General features: G+C 50.5%; 1 protein-coding gene across 4 annotated transcripts in view; it reads right to left on the bottom strand.

Annotated features, from left to right (window-relative positions):
* Positions 1-14996, bottom strand: part of MYO1D (myosin ID) — a 192665-nt gene that overhangs the window by 75179 nt on the left and 102490 nt on the right. For 3 of the 4 annotated variants that reach the window (XM_085562090.1, XM_085562091.1, XM_085562089.1), the window contains 2 exons: positions 13401-13608; positions 362-585 (listed from right to left, as the gene is read on the bottom strand). In XM_085562090.1, the coding sequence (XP_085418216.1) occupies positions 362-585; positions 13401-13608 (432 nt within the window). The remainder of the gene's footprint in view (positions 1-361; positions 586-13400; positions 13609-14996) is intronic. The other variant, XM_085562092.1, reaches the window with a different exon arrangement.

Here is a 14996-nt window from a genome sequence, read left to right as displayed (position 1 = left end):
ACCCAAAATGGTCACAAAATGCCCCACAGGTCACGGGGTCTCTCACTTTTATAAGCTCTGCTCCATTTGCTTATTGGAGTTCATTGTCCAATTCCAGCTTTAGCCCAGGCAGTCCCATCCTTCTTGTTTTTCTCTCTTCAGCCCACGTTGTTTGTGCTCTCGGGCTGAGATTTGGATCATTTGTCCCTGGTCCCCAGCTGGAGAGGGAATTGTTTTGTCTCCCTGCTGTGTGCAGAGAGCTCAGCATCCCCGAATAGGAAGCCCAGACCCACCCACTGAAGCAGCACAGAAGCCGAAAGGTACCAAAGCTCAACGCCGCGGCAGCAGGACAAGCAGCAGGCGCGAGGGGCAGGGGCCGTACCTGCGGTAGATGTCCTGCAGAGCCTCCTGGAAGCGCAGCAGCACCTTGGGCGGGGCGGGCCAGGGGATGGCGCGGCCGCGGTCGGGCAGCAGCCGCACGTCGCGGAAGCGCCGCAGCACCTCGCGCAGGTAGGCGCGCACCTTGTGGCGCCGGTAGTGCCGCACGATGCTCAGCGCCGCCCGCGTCCGCCGGTAGCGCAGCCGGGCCAGCGTGCCCCTCCACACCTGCAGGGACACACAGCCGGCGTCAGCAGGCGCCGCAGCACACTCCTTGGCTTTCCAGACTCTTCCCGGACTGCACAGAGTTATGATTCTATTTCAAGGGAAGGGACTTCCCAGTGCCAACCAAATTCAGGTAGAATATGACTGAAAAACACCGTGTTTATGACTGAGATCTCCACATGGAAAAAGCATGGAGCAGAGGAGGCCATGGAAATGGTTAAACTGTGCTCTGGAGCCAGGCTGGGAGCGCTAGGGGTGCTCACCTGGAGAGGAGAAGGATCCAGGGATTGCTCAGAGCCCCTGCCAGGCGCTCCAGGAGTCCTGGGGCCTGGGAGAGCAGGGAGAGGGACTGGGGACAAGGCATGGAGGGACAGCACTGGCTCCCACTGCCAGAGTGCTGGAACTCAAAATGTCCCTCAGACATTTTTAGAGGTTCCAGGCCTTGCTCAGAAGCATTTTAGACCCTGGCGGGCAGCTGGAAACAGCTGTGATTTTGAGTTTGAGCCATGGAATGAGTTACCAACTTTGAAGGTGGAACAAGCAGTCACAAAGGGTTAGATAGTATAGCAGTAGTTTCAAAGTAGAGGGGAAAAATTTTTAGTATTGTACAAGGGGGTTTTAGCACTGTACAGGGGGGGTTTTACTTTGTACATGGGGGTCAGAAGTTCTAAGATGGAGGAAAGTGGGCTGATCCTGTTCTTCCTCCTTCTTCTTCCTTGCCTCCATGTTCTTGGTGATGCTGGCACTTATGGATTAGCTTAGAGTAAAAAAGCACCTTGTAACATAGGTAGTAAGTATTGGAGAAAAACTGTAAACATATAACACGTAATATATCATATAAAAGCTAGCAGCAACCCTAAGCAAGGAGAGAGAAGAAGAAAACACCAGACATAGAGGATGTCAGGGTGTGTGTGTGTCTCAACCTAAGCTGCTAACCAAACAGCCACAGCCCGAGAACACAATCTTTTAGATAACTAGCAATAAACTGCCTTAAGACCAAACAACAAGAAGCTGCAAAGTCTTTCTTTAGAAGCACAAGTTAGAAGAGAAACTTTACCACCACACAAAACCCCTAAACCAGTCTGGGGGTTCCCACATCGGAGGCCAGGGTTAGGTGGGATATTGGGCAGGAATTGTTCCCTGGGAGGGTAGGGAGGCCCTGGCACAGGGTGCCCAGAGCAGCTGTGGTGCCCCTGGATCCCTGGAAGTGCCCAAGGCCAGGCTGGACAGGGCTGGAGCAGCCTGGGACAGTGGAAGGTGTCCCTGCCTGTGGCAGAGGGTGGCACTATATGAACTTTAAAGTTCCTTCCAACCCAAGTCATTCCATGATTCTGTGCTAATTGAGAACAATTACTGAGAAACAATTCAGAGTCTGATTAAAGAAAAAATTGCTCTGAAGATAGCCTGGGGAATATCTATTCTGGTCATGTGTGGAAAAACAAACAAATATGCAAATGAAAAGATATTCCCCAAACTTCTGGGATGGGAAGCTTCTCCAGTGTCACTGTGAGTTGTATTTTGCCTGGAGAGCAGCACAAACAGAACACACAGCAGCTCCTGGGCTTTTCCTGGCACCCCCTGCCAGAGGACACTCTGGGAAGTGATTCTGGAAGGCTGCTCCAGTGCTGACCTGAGTGTGACATGACAGTGCACAGCACCAGCTCCCAAGGAGGAGCCTCAGGCAGGGCAAGGAGGCAGGTGCTGCTGCCATCCTGTAAGCAGAGGAACTGGTATTCCCTGGCATTCCCCAGGGATCCTTCCCCACCTGTACTCACCCTCCAGCACAACCCACCAAGTAGAAGACTGTATTTTTTTCCCTTTCAGAATTTAACTGGAAGGATATCGAGCCTCCCTGCTCACCACACTCCTGTCAGAGACTTTCCCTCTGAGAAAGATCCCACAGCACTGCTGGTGCACATCAAGCCTTCTATTTACAGAAGGATTAATTAACTACCCAAGGCTGTTTTCAACATGATAGTTGCTTTGTGAAGCTGATGTCAGAGGCTCTCCTGGCAGCTTCACTGACAATCCTGCCATGCAGCCCAGAAAAGCTCATGCAGCAACCAGTGCAGAGCTGTGAGGGGCTGCTCCTCTCTAGACATCCCAAGTTTAAAGAGAAACACAGAGATTTTGGGTCCCAAACCCTTAAAAAGCAGACAACTCTCTTCTTTCAACCTCTGTCAGAGTTCTCTCTCCTCATTTTACTTTGGCCTCGCTGTCCCTGTGGGGGACATCTCCCATTCCCTACAGACACAGCCCATGGAGCTCTGGCTGAGCCTGGACAGTTCTTGAGCACCCAGCACTTTATGGAGCACCAAACTCATCAGTGGAGACCATTTCTGCTCTCACACAGCACAACAGAGACCAGACCCTGCACAATCTTGCCCACATAGAATCACAGCATTATAGAATGATTTGGATTGGGAAAGACCTGAAAGATCCTCCAGTTCCACCCCTGCCATGGCAGGGACACCGTCCACTGTCCCAGGCTGCTCCAAGCCCTGTCCAACCTGGCCTTGGGCACTGCCAGGGCTCCAGGGGCACCACAGCTGCTCTGGGCACCTGTGCCAGGGCATGCCCACCCTGCTAGAGAACAATTCCTTCCCAATTTCCCACCCATCCCTGCCCTCTGGCACTGAGAGCCATTCCCTGTGTCCTGTCCCTCCATCCCTTGTCCCCAGTCCCTCTCCAGCTCTCCTGGAGCCCCTTTGGGCCTGGCAGGGGCTCTGAGCTCTCCCTGGAACCTCCCCTTCTGCAGGCTGAAGATCCCTTCTAAGTGGAAGGTGTCTCTGCCCAGGGCCGGGGTGGGACTGGATGGTTTTGACTGTCCCTTCCAACCCGAACCACTCTGGGATTCTGAGAACAACCCAACACACCCCCAGTGACTGAAGGCAATGAGCTCTGGACCAGCCTGAGCCCCTGCCAGGGCTGCTCTCCAGGGAGGGTGTGGGAAAAGAGCATTTCAGTGGCTGAGGGAAGAGCTGGGGAGGCAAAGCAGGACATGGGACAGTGAAGGGAAAGGCAAGGGCAGGAAGCACGAAAGCCACAGCAGAAAACCAGCAGTGCTGGACTGAGCACGCCAACCAAACCCAGGGAGCTGGGACTGAGAATCTCATCCCTGTGTGCAGATGAAATAATAAACATGTTCCTCATTTATTCCTTTTGAGGCCATTAGACAGAGAGGAGGCAGCACGCCCTGCACACGTGCTGTGCTCAGCAGCCACTGATACCACTCAGTTACCACTGTGGTTTTAGCTCAGAGCTGGTGCAGCTTCAGCCATGCAAAGGCCCTCAGAGCTGCTGGCAAGCTCAAGGCTCAAAGCTTCCTGGCTAAACCAGGCTTGCACAAGGCCTGGATTTCACCCAAAATGTGTAAGGCTGGATTAAAGCTGACATTTCCCTGTCTGAGGGCAGAGCAGGCTCTGAAACTCTGGATTTGACAGAATCACCAGCTAGGATTTAAAAACTAAGCACCCAAAGAGTACTGGGGAATTTTTTTTAAAGAAAAGCAAAGAAGATTTGGATTGCTTGAGATTGCATAAAATGTACCTGTAAGGGTTGGATGGACAACAAACAAAATCAACCGGGTAAAACGCTACTGCCAATTTCTCATCTTTGAATTTAGTAAGAACAGAAATGAGGAACAAAGGGCTCCAGGCCACAGTGAAACAGTCCTTGGTTGTTAGAGAAGATCTCAAGAAAAGAACACACACAGTGAACCTGTGTAAGCTGCTCAAGACTTTGCAGAGCCTCACTTCTGTCAGCTGTTCCCTGGACCATTTGAGAGACAGAACAAGGTCTTGGTTTTGCTTCCTTGGGCTGGAAGCAGACACACTGTTGAGGGAAGTCTCTCACTGTGATTACTTCTTCCACCAGTCAGACATCCCTGGAACAAAGGCTGGAACAGATTGCCCCAATGTTGTATCAGCTGCATCGCTGCAGAAACTGGCTTCACAGCAGGAGGTGTCACAATTGTAAAAACACTGGCCTCCCAAATCCAATTATCCAGCTCAGGCATGCCCCTGGCTACACACACAGCAAACTATTAATGAAAAGCATGTTCTCAAATCAAGTTGTCATAACTGGAGAACCCCCTGCCAGTGAAGACCTTCCATGGCACCACGGTAGTGCCTCAAAGGTGAGGAAACAGTCAAAGGGAAGAACAAACTTCTCCGAGGGAATGGGGGACAAATATTTTCTAAATGAACTGGTTTTCTGGCTTGGTGGTTTTCTTTTTCACTGCAGGGCTCACTGCAGCTTAGTAATGCTGAGCTGCCACGGTGACCTGGCTGCCCCACAGTCCCATGGAGCCTTCCAGAAACATGGAATGGTCAATCCTGGGGACAAGAGGAGGTGTCAAAGCAGAGAACTCTCTGTTGGGCAGGTACTTTGTGTAGCTGTGAGCAGCAACATAGACCAGGCAAACAAGGATCACAGAATCCTGGAATCACAGGATGGTTTGGGTTGGAGGGACCTTAAAAATTATCCAGTTCCAACCCTCTGCCTTGGTTGCCTTGGGAAACCTTCCACTGTCCCAGGTGGCTCTGAGCCCCATCCAACCTGTCCTTGGACACTTCCAGGGATCCAGGGGCAGCCACAGCTTCTCTGGGCACCCTGTGCCAATGCACTTCCAGAATAAGCAGTTCCAGGAGGATGGAGTGTTTCTGCCAACTCACACCTTCCTCAGGTTTGATTATTGGGAGAGCTCTACCCAATGCACCTTTTCATTTCTCCCCCACCTCCAATTCATAACTCAGGAACATTGAGCCCTGTAAAATGAAATTAAACACATCGAATTTCCAGAGGGAAGTTTACACAGCCTGTAACAAATTTTCCTGTTGCAAAGGTACTGCTCTGTTGTGTGTTGGGGGCAAGGAGGCCCAAACCCCAACTGAAGGCCTTGTGCATCCAGGGTTCTGCTTCTCCCCTTTATGCCTCTGCACCCAAGATAAGATCCAAGGGATTTTCATGCCCAGTTCCAAAGGGATCCAGTAGATCATCACTCTGAGACCTGACAGTCACAGGCAGCTCAGAATTTCCACTTCAATCCAGCCACATCCCAGCCAGCTGGGGGCATCAGAACATGCATCCTTACAGCCAGAGTAAACCAGCCTGGGATGGCAGAGCCCTGTGCCATCCCTCCCACAGCCAAGAATGAATCCATACTTCCCTTTCCCCCCTCCTGTGGCTTTCCCTGCTGGTTAACCTGATTTCCCATGGGAATGAGACTGAAGATCACCCTGTCCCTGCCTGACCTCCTGAGATTGCCCTGACAGCTCCTGAAGCTTGAGCCAGCTCCCAGCCAAGCTGACAGAGGAGCAGGAGTCTCCACGAGGCAGAGTTCCTTTATCTTTCAAGAAAAATCAGCTGCAGGGCAGAAAGAGCCTGAAATCAGAGTGACATTGCTGGAACGGCTTCAGCTCCAGTTCCAGAGCCATCTGCCTCCCCAGATCCCAAATCCCAACCAGCAGACACAGAGCCACCGACTGCCAGCCAAGCACCACAGGCAGAGGAGCCCAGGAGGGCCTGGCAGCATCCCAGAGGGATGAGGAGGTGGAAACGTGTGTGGGGCACGAGGGAGGGGGTGGAGGATGCTCCCAAAGAACCGTTTGATGGCTGTTTTCCAAGTGACCCCTCTGGAGCAGCCTCCAGGGCAGTCGGTGGAGCCCAGGGGCTGAGCAGGAGCAGAGGGACAGGACATGGAGTGGATGGCTCTAGGAGGAAGGCCCAAGGAGACACAGCAGGGGAGGGGAATGACCAGCAGCATGTGCTGATTCCTCAGTGTGAGCAGGCAGGGAAGGGTCCATGAGCAAACCATGGACACAAGAGCAGAGGCAATGATGACTATCTTGAAAATGGAAAGAAATTGAGTTTTTTGGCTTTAAAAAAACCCCCAAAGAGCACCATAAACCAAACAACATTCCCCCATCAGCTCCCACCCATTGTCTCCTCACCTCTTTCAATACCTTTTCCTTCTCTATGCTTTGTCCTCCTAAAATTCAGGGGAGAAAAAATTAAGGGGCAATGGAAATCAGGACTAAAAGGCTGAAAGAGGGATAGAGAAAAAGGAAAAAGTTGGAAAAACAAAGTCTGAACACAGCTCAAACTCCTGACCATTACAAAGAATATTTATTTCTATACGGCTGCTCCCAGTGAGGAAGTTCCTTGCTGTTCTTTCTTCACTCTACCAATTCCACAGTTTTTTAAATGGGATGTTTCATAGAAATAGCAACCATGGAATCCCAAACCCCAGCTGGAAGGGACCTTAAAGCCCATCCAGTGCCACCCCTGCCATGGGCAGCTTCCACTATCCCAGGCTGTTCCAAGCCCCATCCAACTCAGCCTTGGACACTCCCAGGGATGGGGCAGCCACAGCTTTCCTCCAGTCCTTTTTATTCCCTCAGTTAAGGCCAACCCAGAGGTGCAAGTGACCCCTGGGCACAGGAAAAGCTCCAGAGCAAGGGATCTCCTCCTGCACTGAAGCCCTGGCTTCAGTGAGCCCAGCAGTATTCCAAGGGATGATCCCACTACTCCCAGTGCAGCAGCTGCTTTAGCAGCTTCTAAATCAGGAACTTGCACAAAAAGCATTCAGCCAAAGCAAGAGACACATCCCAGCTTAAGGGAAGTGCTGACTTTTTTTTCTAAAGAATATTTAATTCACTTGTTTTTTGATTAAAATTTAATAAATTAAAATTCAGATGAATGGCAGAGGAGATCTGAACATACCTTTAGAATCAGTTTAAAAACCTCATTTAGCTTCCAACAGTTTCTAAGATTAAAGAAACCTCACATCCAAGATCACACCCATCACCTCAGCAGAGCATAAATCCTCCACACCCATCTATGCATTACAGCCTCGTCTGCAGGCTGTTCCATGCTCTGAATGTGCCATCAAAATAAAGAGAAAAAAATTGAAGAAATAAAGGAAAACAATTAAATGGGCCCTGCAGAGCCCAGGGAAAGCCAGCAGAACAGCCAGGGTGGGCCCAGGATGCAGCCTGTACATCTCCCATGGAAAAGGGGATAATCTAGATTTGACCTAGATGCTGCAATCCCTGCAAGTGCAGAAGAAAACCCACACAGCTCCCAATCCAAACACATGAGTGAGACCAGGATTCAGCAAACAAACCCAGCTCAGCTAAATTAAAACCCCAGAGTTGTATTTTGGAGCAGTTCTGCAAGGAAACAAACCTTGGAAAACTCCCCCAATCCTGCTGCACCACAAACACCTTCTCCCACCACCCTCCTTCAGCCCAGCCCGGACTGCTCCATGATCAATATTCCATCTGCCCCAGCCCATGGTTTGCCCTCCAGGCAGCCCAAGTGGTGAGAATTAAACAAAGCCCATAATTCAGGCAGGCACGCAGCTCCCTGCCGGGCTCTGAAGGCTCTCACAGGGCAGGTTATTAAATATTTACGTGCCAGCGCAGAGGAGGCACGTGCGGCGGCCACGGGGCCTCGGAGAAACGCTCCCACCTCCAGTGACCCCAGCCCCAACTGCCCCAGAGGGGCACCTCCTCCAGGGCAGGGCTGTGATGGAGCTCAGACCTCGCCCAGAGCCCCAGTTTGTGATCTGCCTTTTCCGACTTTGAGTAAATGCGGATCCCATAAAGGTTTGAGGCAAAGGGTTTAAATCAAAGGCTCCCTGTTCTCCCAGATCACCTCAGAGAGCAGTGAGGGGGAAGAGCTGCTGCATTTGCTGAGAGCTGTTTTCTCTTTTCACATAAATCAGCTGAACAATGTTCATTCTACTGCTTTGCTTAATAGCAACAATATTCCACAGGATGGAAAGAGAGAAGGGTCCCACTCTGAGATTAATTAGCTGGCACTAACAAGAGTGTGTTCAATAATGAACAGAAAAATCACCAAAGGAGCCATGCTTCAGCAGGTCCCAGGTGTGGGATGCAGCCACATCTCAGCTCCAGGTTCCCCCTGCAGCTCCTTCCGCAGCTCAGCCACAGCTGCAGCAAACACCCCCAATGCTCTGGGACAGGGATGAGATTCCCAGCCCTGGGAAAGCTCCCAACCATCCCCCCCACATGGAGCTGCTGGTCCTTGGGTGCCCTTTGTGGTGTCCCATGGGCCTGACAGGGCACTCGTTAAAATCCTGGCAGCACCTTGCAGGATTTTCTGCCTCTAGCAACACCAGGAATCACAGAATCTCCTGAAGGAGTCCACAGGGATCAGATATCCCAACAAACCCACCCTGTGCATCTCTGGAGCGTTGTCTAAATGCTCCTGGAGTTCCAGCAGCCTCAGAACTGTGACCACTTCCCCTCCAGGGAAGGAAAATGTGGTGGATTTTTTGCTTCAGTGCCTTCACTGGAAGCAGGCAGGGATGCTCCCAGCCCAGGGAAGGGGAGCAGCATGGGAGGAGCTGTGGGATCAGTCAGTGTTAGTGCAGGGGACAGAGCCAGCTCTTCCTCCTTCCCTCCACCTGGTCCTGGCAGCTCCCAGCCCCTGCTCCTCAGGAAGGAGCCACAGCATCTCCTGTCACAGCTCCTCCCTGCCAGAGCCTCTCCAGATCAAAGCCTGGGTCCAGGATACAAATCCATATGTCATTATAGACTTGCTCCTGCTGATAGCCAGCACACACGAACACTGCCTCGGGATGGAAAAAGCCTGGAGTCCAGAGGCACACCCACTACATCCCTCTTATCTGGGTCACTGGATTGCTTCTGTCCCTCCATAACCTGCCAGGAAACACCTCCTGTGTCCACGGAGGAGCTTCCCTGTGTCCCGAGCTCCCCGGGCTCGTGGGGCTGGAGCGGGAAGGTGGAGCACGGAATGATGAGATCAGCGGGTTGGGAATGTTGCCATGGCGCTGGCGGCTCCCGAGCCTCTGCAGAGCCCAGCCGGCTGCACGGACACGCTGCGGTGCCCGAGGACACCTCGGGGTGCCCAGGGCACATCCCAGGGCCGGCACTGCCCTCCACCCAGTGCCCCGTTGCTGGGCTGCCTCCCAGGAGGGGCCGGGCTGCACTCAAGGACATTCCTGCTGCTCCCGTGCCAAGCAGGAAGATTTCGGGAGCGATTTCCATACGCAGCTGTGCCGGCCTGATAAAATGACACCGAAATAGTGCAGTAAATTATAGTGACAGGAGCCATCATCTGCACAGCCCGCACGTGCCGCCTGCCCGGGCTTTCTTCCCCGAACAAAGCTCTGCTCTGCACAGCTAATGAGCCTGTGGGAGCCTTTCCAAGGGCAGGAAAAGCAGCAGAGCTTCATGGCAGCTTTTTTTTTTTTTTTTTTATTTGCATGATTAACATTAGAGCTGCTCCATTTGCATTCAGGGTGACAATCACAGTGCTGGCAGGAGCACAGGTACAGCAAATAAACCCTAAAGCACCACATGAAGCAACCTCAGCTGGAGCTCATGGAGTGACCCTTTGGTGTGATGTCCCTGCTGCCATATGGGGTTTGTGACACTGGACACAGTTCTCACTTGCTGAATTCTCCTGGAGCCAGCAAGTTGCCACGGTTAAATCACATCACATCTGCTCACTGACTGCGTTGGGGCAGAAGGAAAATTACAGCCCGGAATCTCACTGACATTTTGCCATGGAAAAAAAGGTTGTGAAAGATAAATCTAAAGGTGAAGACATCCCAGAGATGTAGAACAAAAGAGAATAAAATTATCTATTTAAACTAGAAGTCAGTTTTAATTCAATTTAACCAAACTCATAAGCACCATTATACAAAGGCAATAGCACTGTTTGGAGGGTTAAGGGTCACTGGATGATGAACCTCTCCTGATAATTACTGAATCCCTTCTGGAAGCCTCCTGATTTACAGGACAGCCATAAACCACAGAATACACATCATTAAAAAAAGAGCAGCCAAATGTGGATTCTTTCACTTGCATTCATTCCTGTGCAGAGGAAAACACCCCTGGGCCTCAGGCTGGGATCAGCTGCTCTAAGGCTGCTCCTCACATCTGCCTCAGCTTGTGTCACACAAGTGCCCATTGTCACAGCACCACATTTCATCTTCTCTTGTCCTTCCCTCTTCCTAAATTCAAATTTGGGGAACTCCAATGCAACAGAAGGTTCAGTTATTTAAAAGAAAATCAAATCCTTCTAGATGTGCTCACAGTTTGCCTCCCTCCGCCTTTGATCCTCACAGGCAAAACTACAGAAGGAAAAAAGAGCAAGAATTAAATTTCCCTATGAGCTGTTAATGAACAATTGAAAGCAAGTTGAGAACAGAAATGACAGGCAAAATTGCCTTGATGCTTTCAGAGCTCAGAGAAGGCCTCATTAGACCCCTCCTCTTTGATTTCTGATTGTTGACTGTACCTTTTCCAGCACTGCCCAACTCCACCGGCCCCATCTGCCGGCAGCAGAGCCAGGGAAGGATCCCAGCCAGGCCTGGGAGCAGAGTTAACAGGAAACAAGAGAAACACTGAAAATGGAGACAAAGTCAAGCTTTTTCCAGGTAGATTTAACACTATATAAGGTCTCTAATCCATACCTATAGACACCAGCTCAACACCTTCTCTTTAGCTGATGGGCTGTTCAATAAGCATTTAGTGATTCACTGAGTGTTTCTTGGCTTAGCTGCAAGTTTCAGCACCCTGAAAAGCTTCTCTGCATCTCAGCCCCATTTGAGTGCCTCCAGTGAGTGAAAGCAGAGAGGGTTCAGCTACAGGGAAGCAGCTCCAGGAGGACATCCAGATTTCTCCAGAGTCCTCAGTACCTTGAACACTGTTTTTCTTTTCCCCACAAATCCTTTATGAGGTAAGTTAGAACTTCCTGAAGACTTCTCACAAAAAAATAACAACAAAAAGATGCCTCCATGTCCTGCTTCAGTCCTCAGGTAGACTCATGTTGGTCCCTCCCCACCCCAGGAAGAGCAGAACACAGGGGAGGGAGGTTTGTGAAGCCACAAGACAATGTGCACCAGCATTTTAATTTCTGTCACTTTTGCTGACTGTGGCAACAAGGAAACCCCCAGAAGCACCACAGTTATTCTACATCTGATGCCACAAAACCCACTGCAGCAAAACCCTTTGTGGAGCAAAGGAGTTGATCCATTACACCTAAGCAGGTTATTTACCTTCCAGCCCTGCTGGCCTTGATGCTGAGCCCTGCTTTGCCCTGCTGTCTTTGATGCTGAGCCCACTCCAGACAATGTAATTCTGGAGCTGGCAGCAAACTCCCAAAACTGACAAGTTGCTGTTAAAACTGGGCCTCTCACTGGATTTATCTGAAGGAGGAGCTTGGAGCTTACCGAGCCATGATCTGCTCCCACAGCAACATAGCCTGGGGCTCTGAAATTATTCTCCAGTAGCTGCACCTTGCAATTTCCAAAAAGGTCACCCCTCAATTGCTCCCTGGTTTAATATGAAAGCTGGAGTCACCTGGAAGCAAGCAGTCCCCCTTGCAGCTTTATTCCACAATATATGCATTAGCTCACCCCATTTCTGGGAAGAAAGAGACTCTGGTTAGAGCTGTGGTTCTGTGACCTCCCTGAAAGCATCCAAGTGGCTCCAGGCAGGAAATTCCTCCCTAGAACCCCTGGTGAGCACAGGGGAAGCACAGCTAAGGATCCAGGAACACCTCCCAGGGAGCCCCAGAGATCAGCCCCAGGCCAGCCCAAGAGCCCAGGCCAGATGGAGCTTCTGGAAAAGTGCTCCTCTTTCCAGGGAGGGAAGGTAGGAGAAGATGTTGATAGTCCAAGGAAGCTCAGCAGCAGTACATGCTCAGACAGGGAACAAAACTCTGAACCACGAAGCTCAGAGGAAGACAGGGCCTGCATCCTCCACAGCCTGAGCTTGGCCTTTCCAGAAAAACTCACTGCACACAAAAGGTGCAAAATAAACCATTCAGCACAACAAATACCAAGAGACTAACCATAGACTTGATGCTTTCTGCTCCCTTACTGGTCAAATTGGTTGGATTTCTAGGGAGAGAATCACATTCAATAATGCACTGAAGACACTAGAAATATGAGTGTTCCACAGAACTCAGAGCTTCCAGGGGGAACTTCTCCTTCAGGCTCTTCCCCATTCAGTCTGCCAGGTTTGGAGCGTTTGTGCAAACCTCTGTTCCCTGCAGAGCTTTAGCTCTGTCAATTTTTTACACCCATCTGTCAGCAGTTTCTATTTATGAGGGACAGGAACGGGTTCAGAGGTTCTGTTCTTTCCCAGGTTCCAAGAATTTCACAGAAGATACAAATTTTAAGAAATTAGTTTCTAAAAGTCTTGAACTAATCCACTTTGCCTAGCAGGGCAAAGTCAGCCCCATCATTTCTGCTCTTTGCCAGACATCTCACTTGTACAGACACAGTTTTCAGCAATTGCTAACACCAGAGAATCACAGGATGGTTTGTGTTAAAAGGAACCTGAAAGCTCTCCCAGCCCCATCCCCTGCCATGGGCAGGGACACCCTCCACTCGACCTCTCCACTTGATCCCATCCAGCCTGGCCTTGGACATTTCCAAGGATGGGGTAGCCACAGCTTCTCTGGGCATCCTGTGCCAGGGCATGGTGGGATTTGGTTTAAAGGTCCCTCCTGATCCAAACCCGCCTGGAATTCTGTGATTCCACATTTCAGCCATAAAAGTCCCTCAAGCTCCCAGGCATCCTCCTTCCACTGAGAAAAGAGCAAGCTTTTAAACAATGATAAGCAACTTTTTAGGTGCTACAGCTCCCACCATACCAAGGCTCCAGAGAGCACCATGGAAAGAGCCCTAAAAATATCCAGCAGTGACCAAAGTGCAGAAGTCTGGAATCCGTGCAGCAACAGAGCCAGAAAGGAGAGCAAGGGTGGTTTAAGGAGCTGGAGCCGAGTTTCTGAGGCAGTGGAAGCTTTACCTTCTGCAGGAAGAGGACGATCCTGACGAGCATCTTGGCGTGCAGCTCCTCCAGGGTGAACAGAGTCCGCGGCGTGCGGATGAAGAGCTTGGTCTTGCCGTAGGCCACGTCGTGCTGGAAGCCGTGGCACTCGATGAGCTTCCTCACAGCCTCCTTGTCTGAGGGGAGGTCGTGGTTGGGCCAAGTGAATTCAGAGATCATCTTGTACCTGGAATTAAAAGGTACAGTTTACAAATGTGAACTTGAAACCAAGGTGCTAGAGAAGGCCAAGCTTCAACTGGTTTTAGAAAAAAATATCAACTAAATTGTAATAAAACTGAGTATAGATGGAGGAGTCTGAAGATATCCTCTGTAGGAATCGTGATCCTCAAAATAGAAGGAAAATTACTAGAGAAGAGGCATGATTTTGTGAGATGCTGCAAAATAATATTGGGAGGAGCTCAATTTATCAGCACTGAACTGATGCAAAGGAACAAACTCACCATTGACCTTCTGCAGATTTGTCTGTTCCATTTTTCACACCTTCAATATCCAACTTTAATTTTTATTTATTTGCTTAGGCTTTGTTTGTTAGTTTTAGTTTGGGGCTTTTTTGTGAGGAAGGAAAGCTGTGTGTCGTGGTTTGACATGGAAAAAGAATTTTCTTGGAAGGAAGAGATCAATTTGGATATTGACCAATTGAAGGTGGACACGCCTCTGAGAACACAGAGGGGTTAAAAGCAGAATTCCAAGGAGAACTCACTCTCTTTGGTTCCAGTCAGCGTGCAGTGCAGGCTCTCCCCTGCCCGGCCCGTGGCCTGACTGAGGTAAGGCCGAAGGGTGGAGGGACTGGAACCCCCTGCAATGGAAGGGTGGAGAAATCTGCCATGTCTCCATTCCCCCACTAGAGCCAAGAGAGAAAGAGAGAGAGAGAGAGAGAGAGAGAGAAAGAGACAGCGGCAGTTTTGTCAGCAGCACACCGCAGGGAAGGAGAAGAGCGGGGGGCGGCAAGGTGCCCAGCCACCTGTGGGAGCTGCAGCCTGGGCCCAGAGCCATCCTTGGGAGTCAGGACTTTTAACCCTTCCTTGAGAAATTAAAGTGTTGTGAAATATTACTCCTCCACGGTTTGAAAGAGAGGAAGAGAGACAGCTTGGACCCTGGGATGTTGGAAGGGGAAATTCTAGGTGGGAAGAGATGATGGAGTGGCTTTTTCTTGGTAGCCACAGACTGAACAGATCTTCTCCAAGAGGGACTGTATTTTAGGAGGATGCTGGTGAGCCAAGAGGCCTGCTTCAGCTGGGAAAAGACAGAAGTGGAGCGAAGAGAAAAAAGTTAGGGAGGTTTGTGGTGGTGCCCCCTGTCTTCAGAGAAGAAGAAAAGAAGATATCTGTTCTTGGACCCTCGGGGAAAATGGGGAGACTGTGGTCCCAAAAATGAAAAACTGAACTGTTGTTTTTTCCCCTCTTGGCAGGGCATCCTTGAAAGGAAAAATCCTAAAAGCTGTCTGTCCATCCCTGCATTGGTGGTGAGAGCACTGTGCATGGAAAGGAGAGGGTCCCCAAGGCAAACCTTTTCTCTGGGCGGTGCCATGTGTGACATGGAAACACAGGATGTGGC

Source organism: Lonchura striata, chromosome 27, assembly GCF_050655825.1.
Source record: "Lonchura striata isolate lonStrDom1 chromosome 27, ASM5065582v1, whole genome shotgun sequence".
NCBI lineage: Eukaryota > Metazoa > Chordata > Aves > Passeriformes > Estrildidae > Lonchura > Lonchura striata.
Note: the sequence above shows the minus strand (reverse complement) of the source record. Positions and strands in the feature narration are given on the sequence as shown.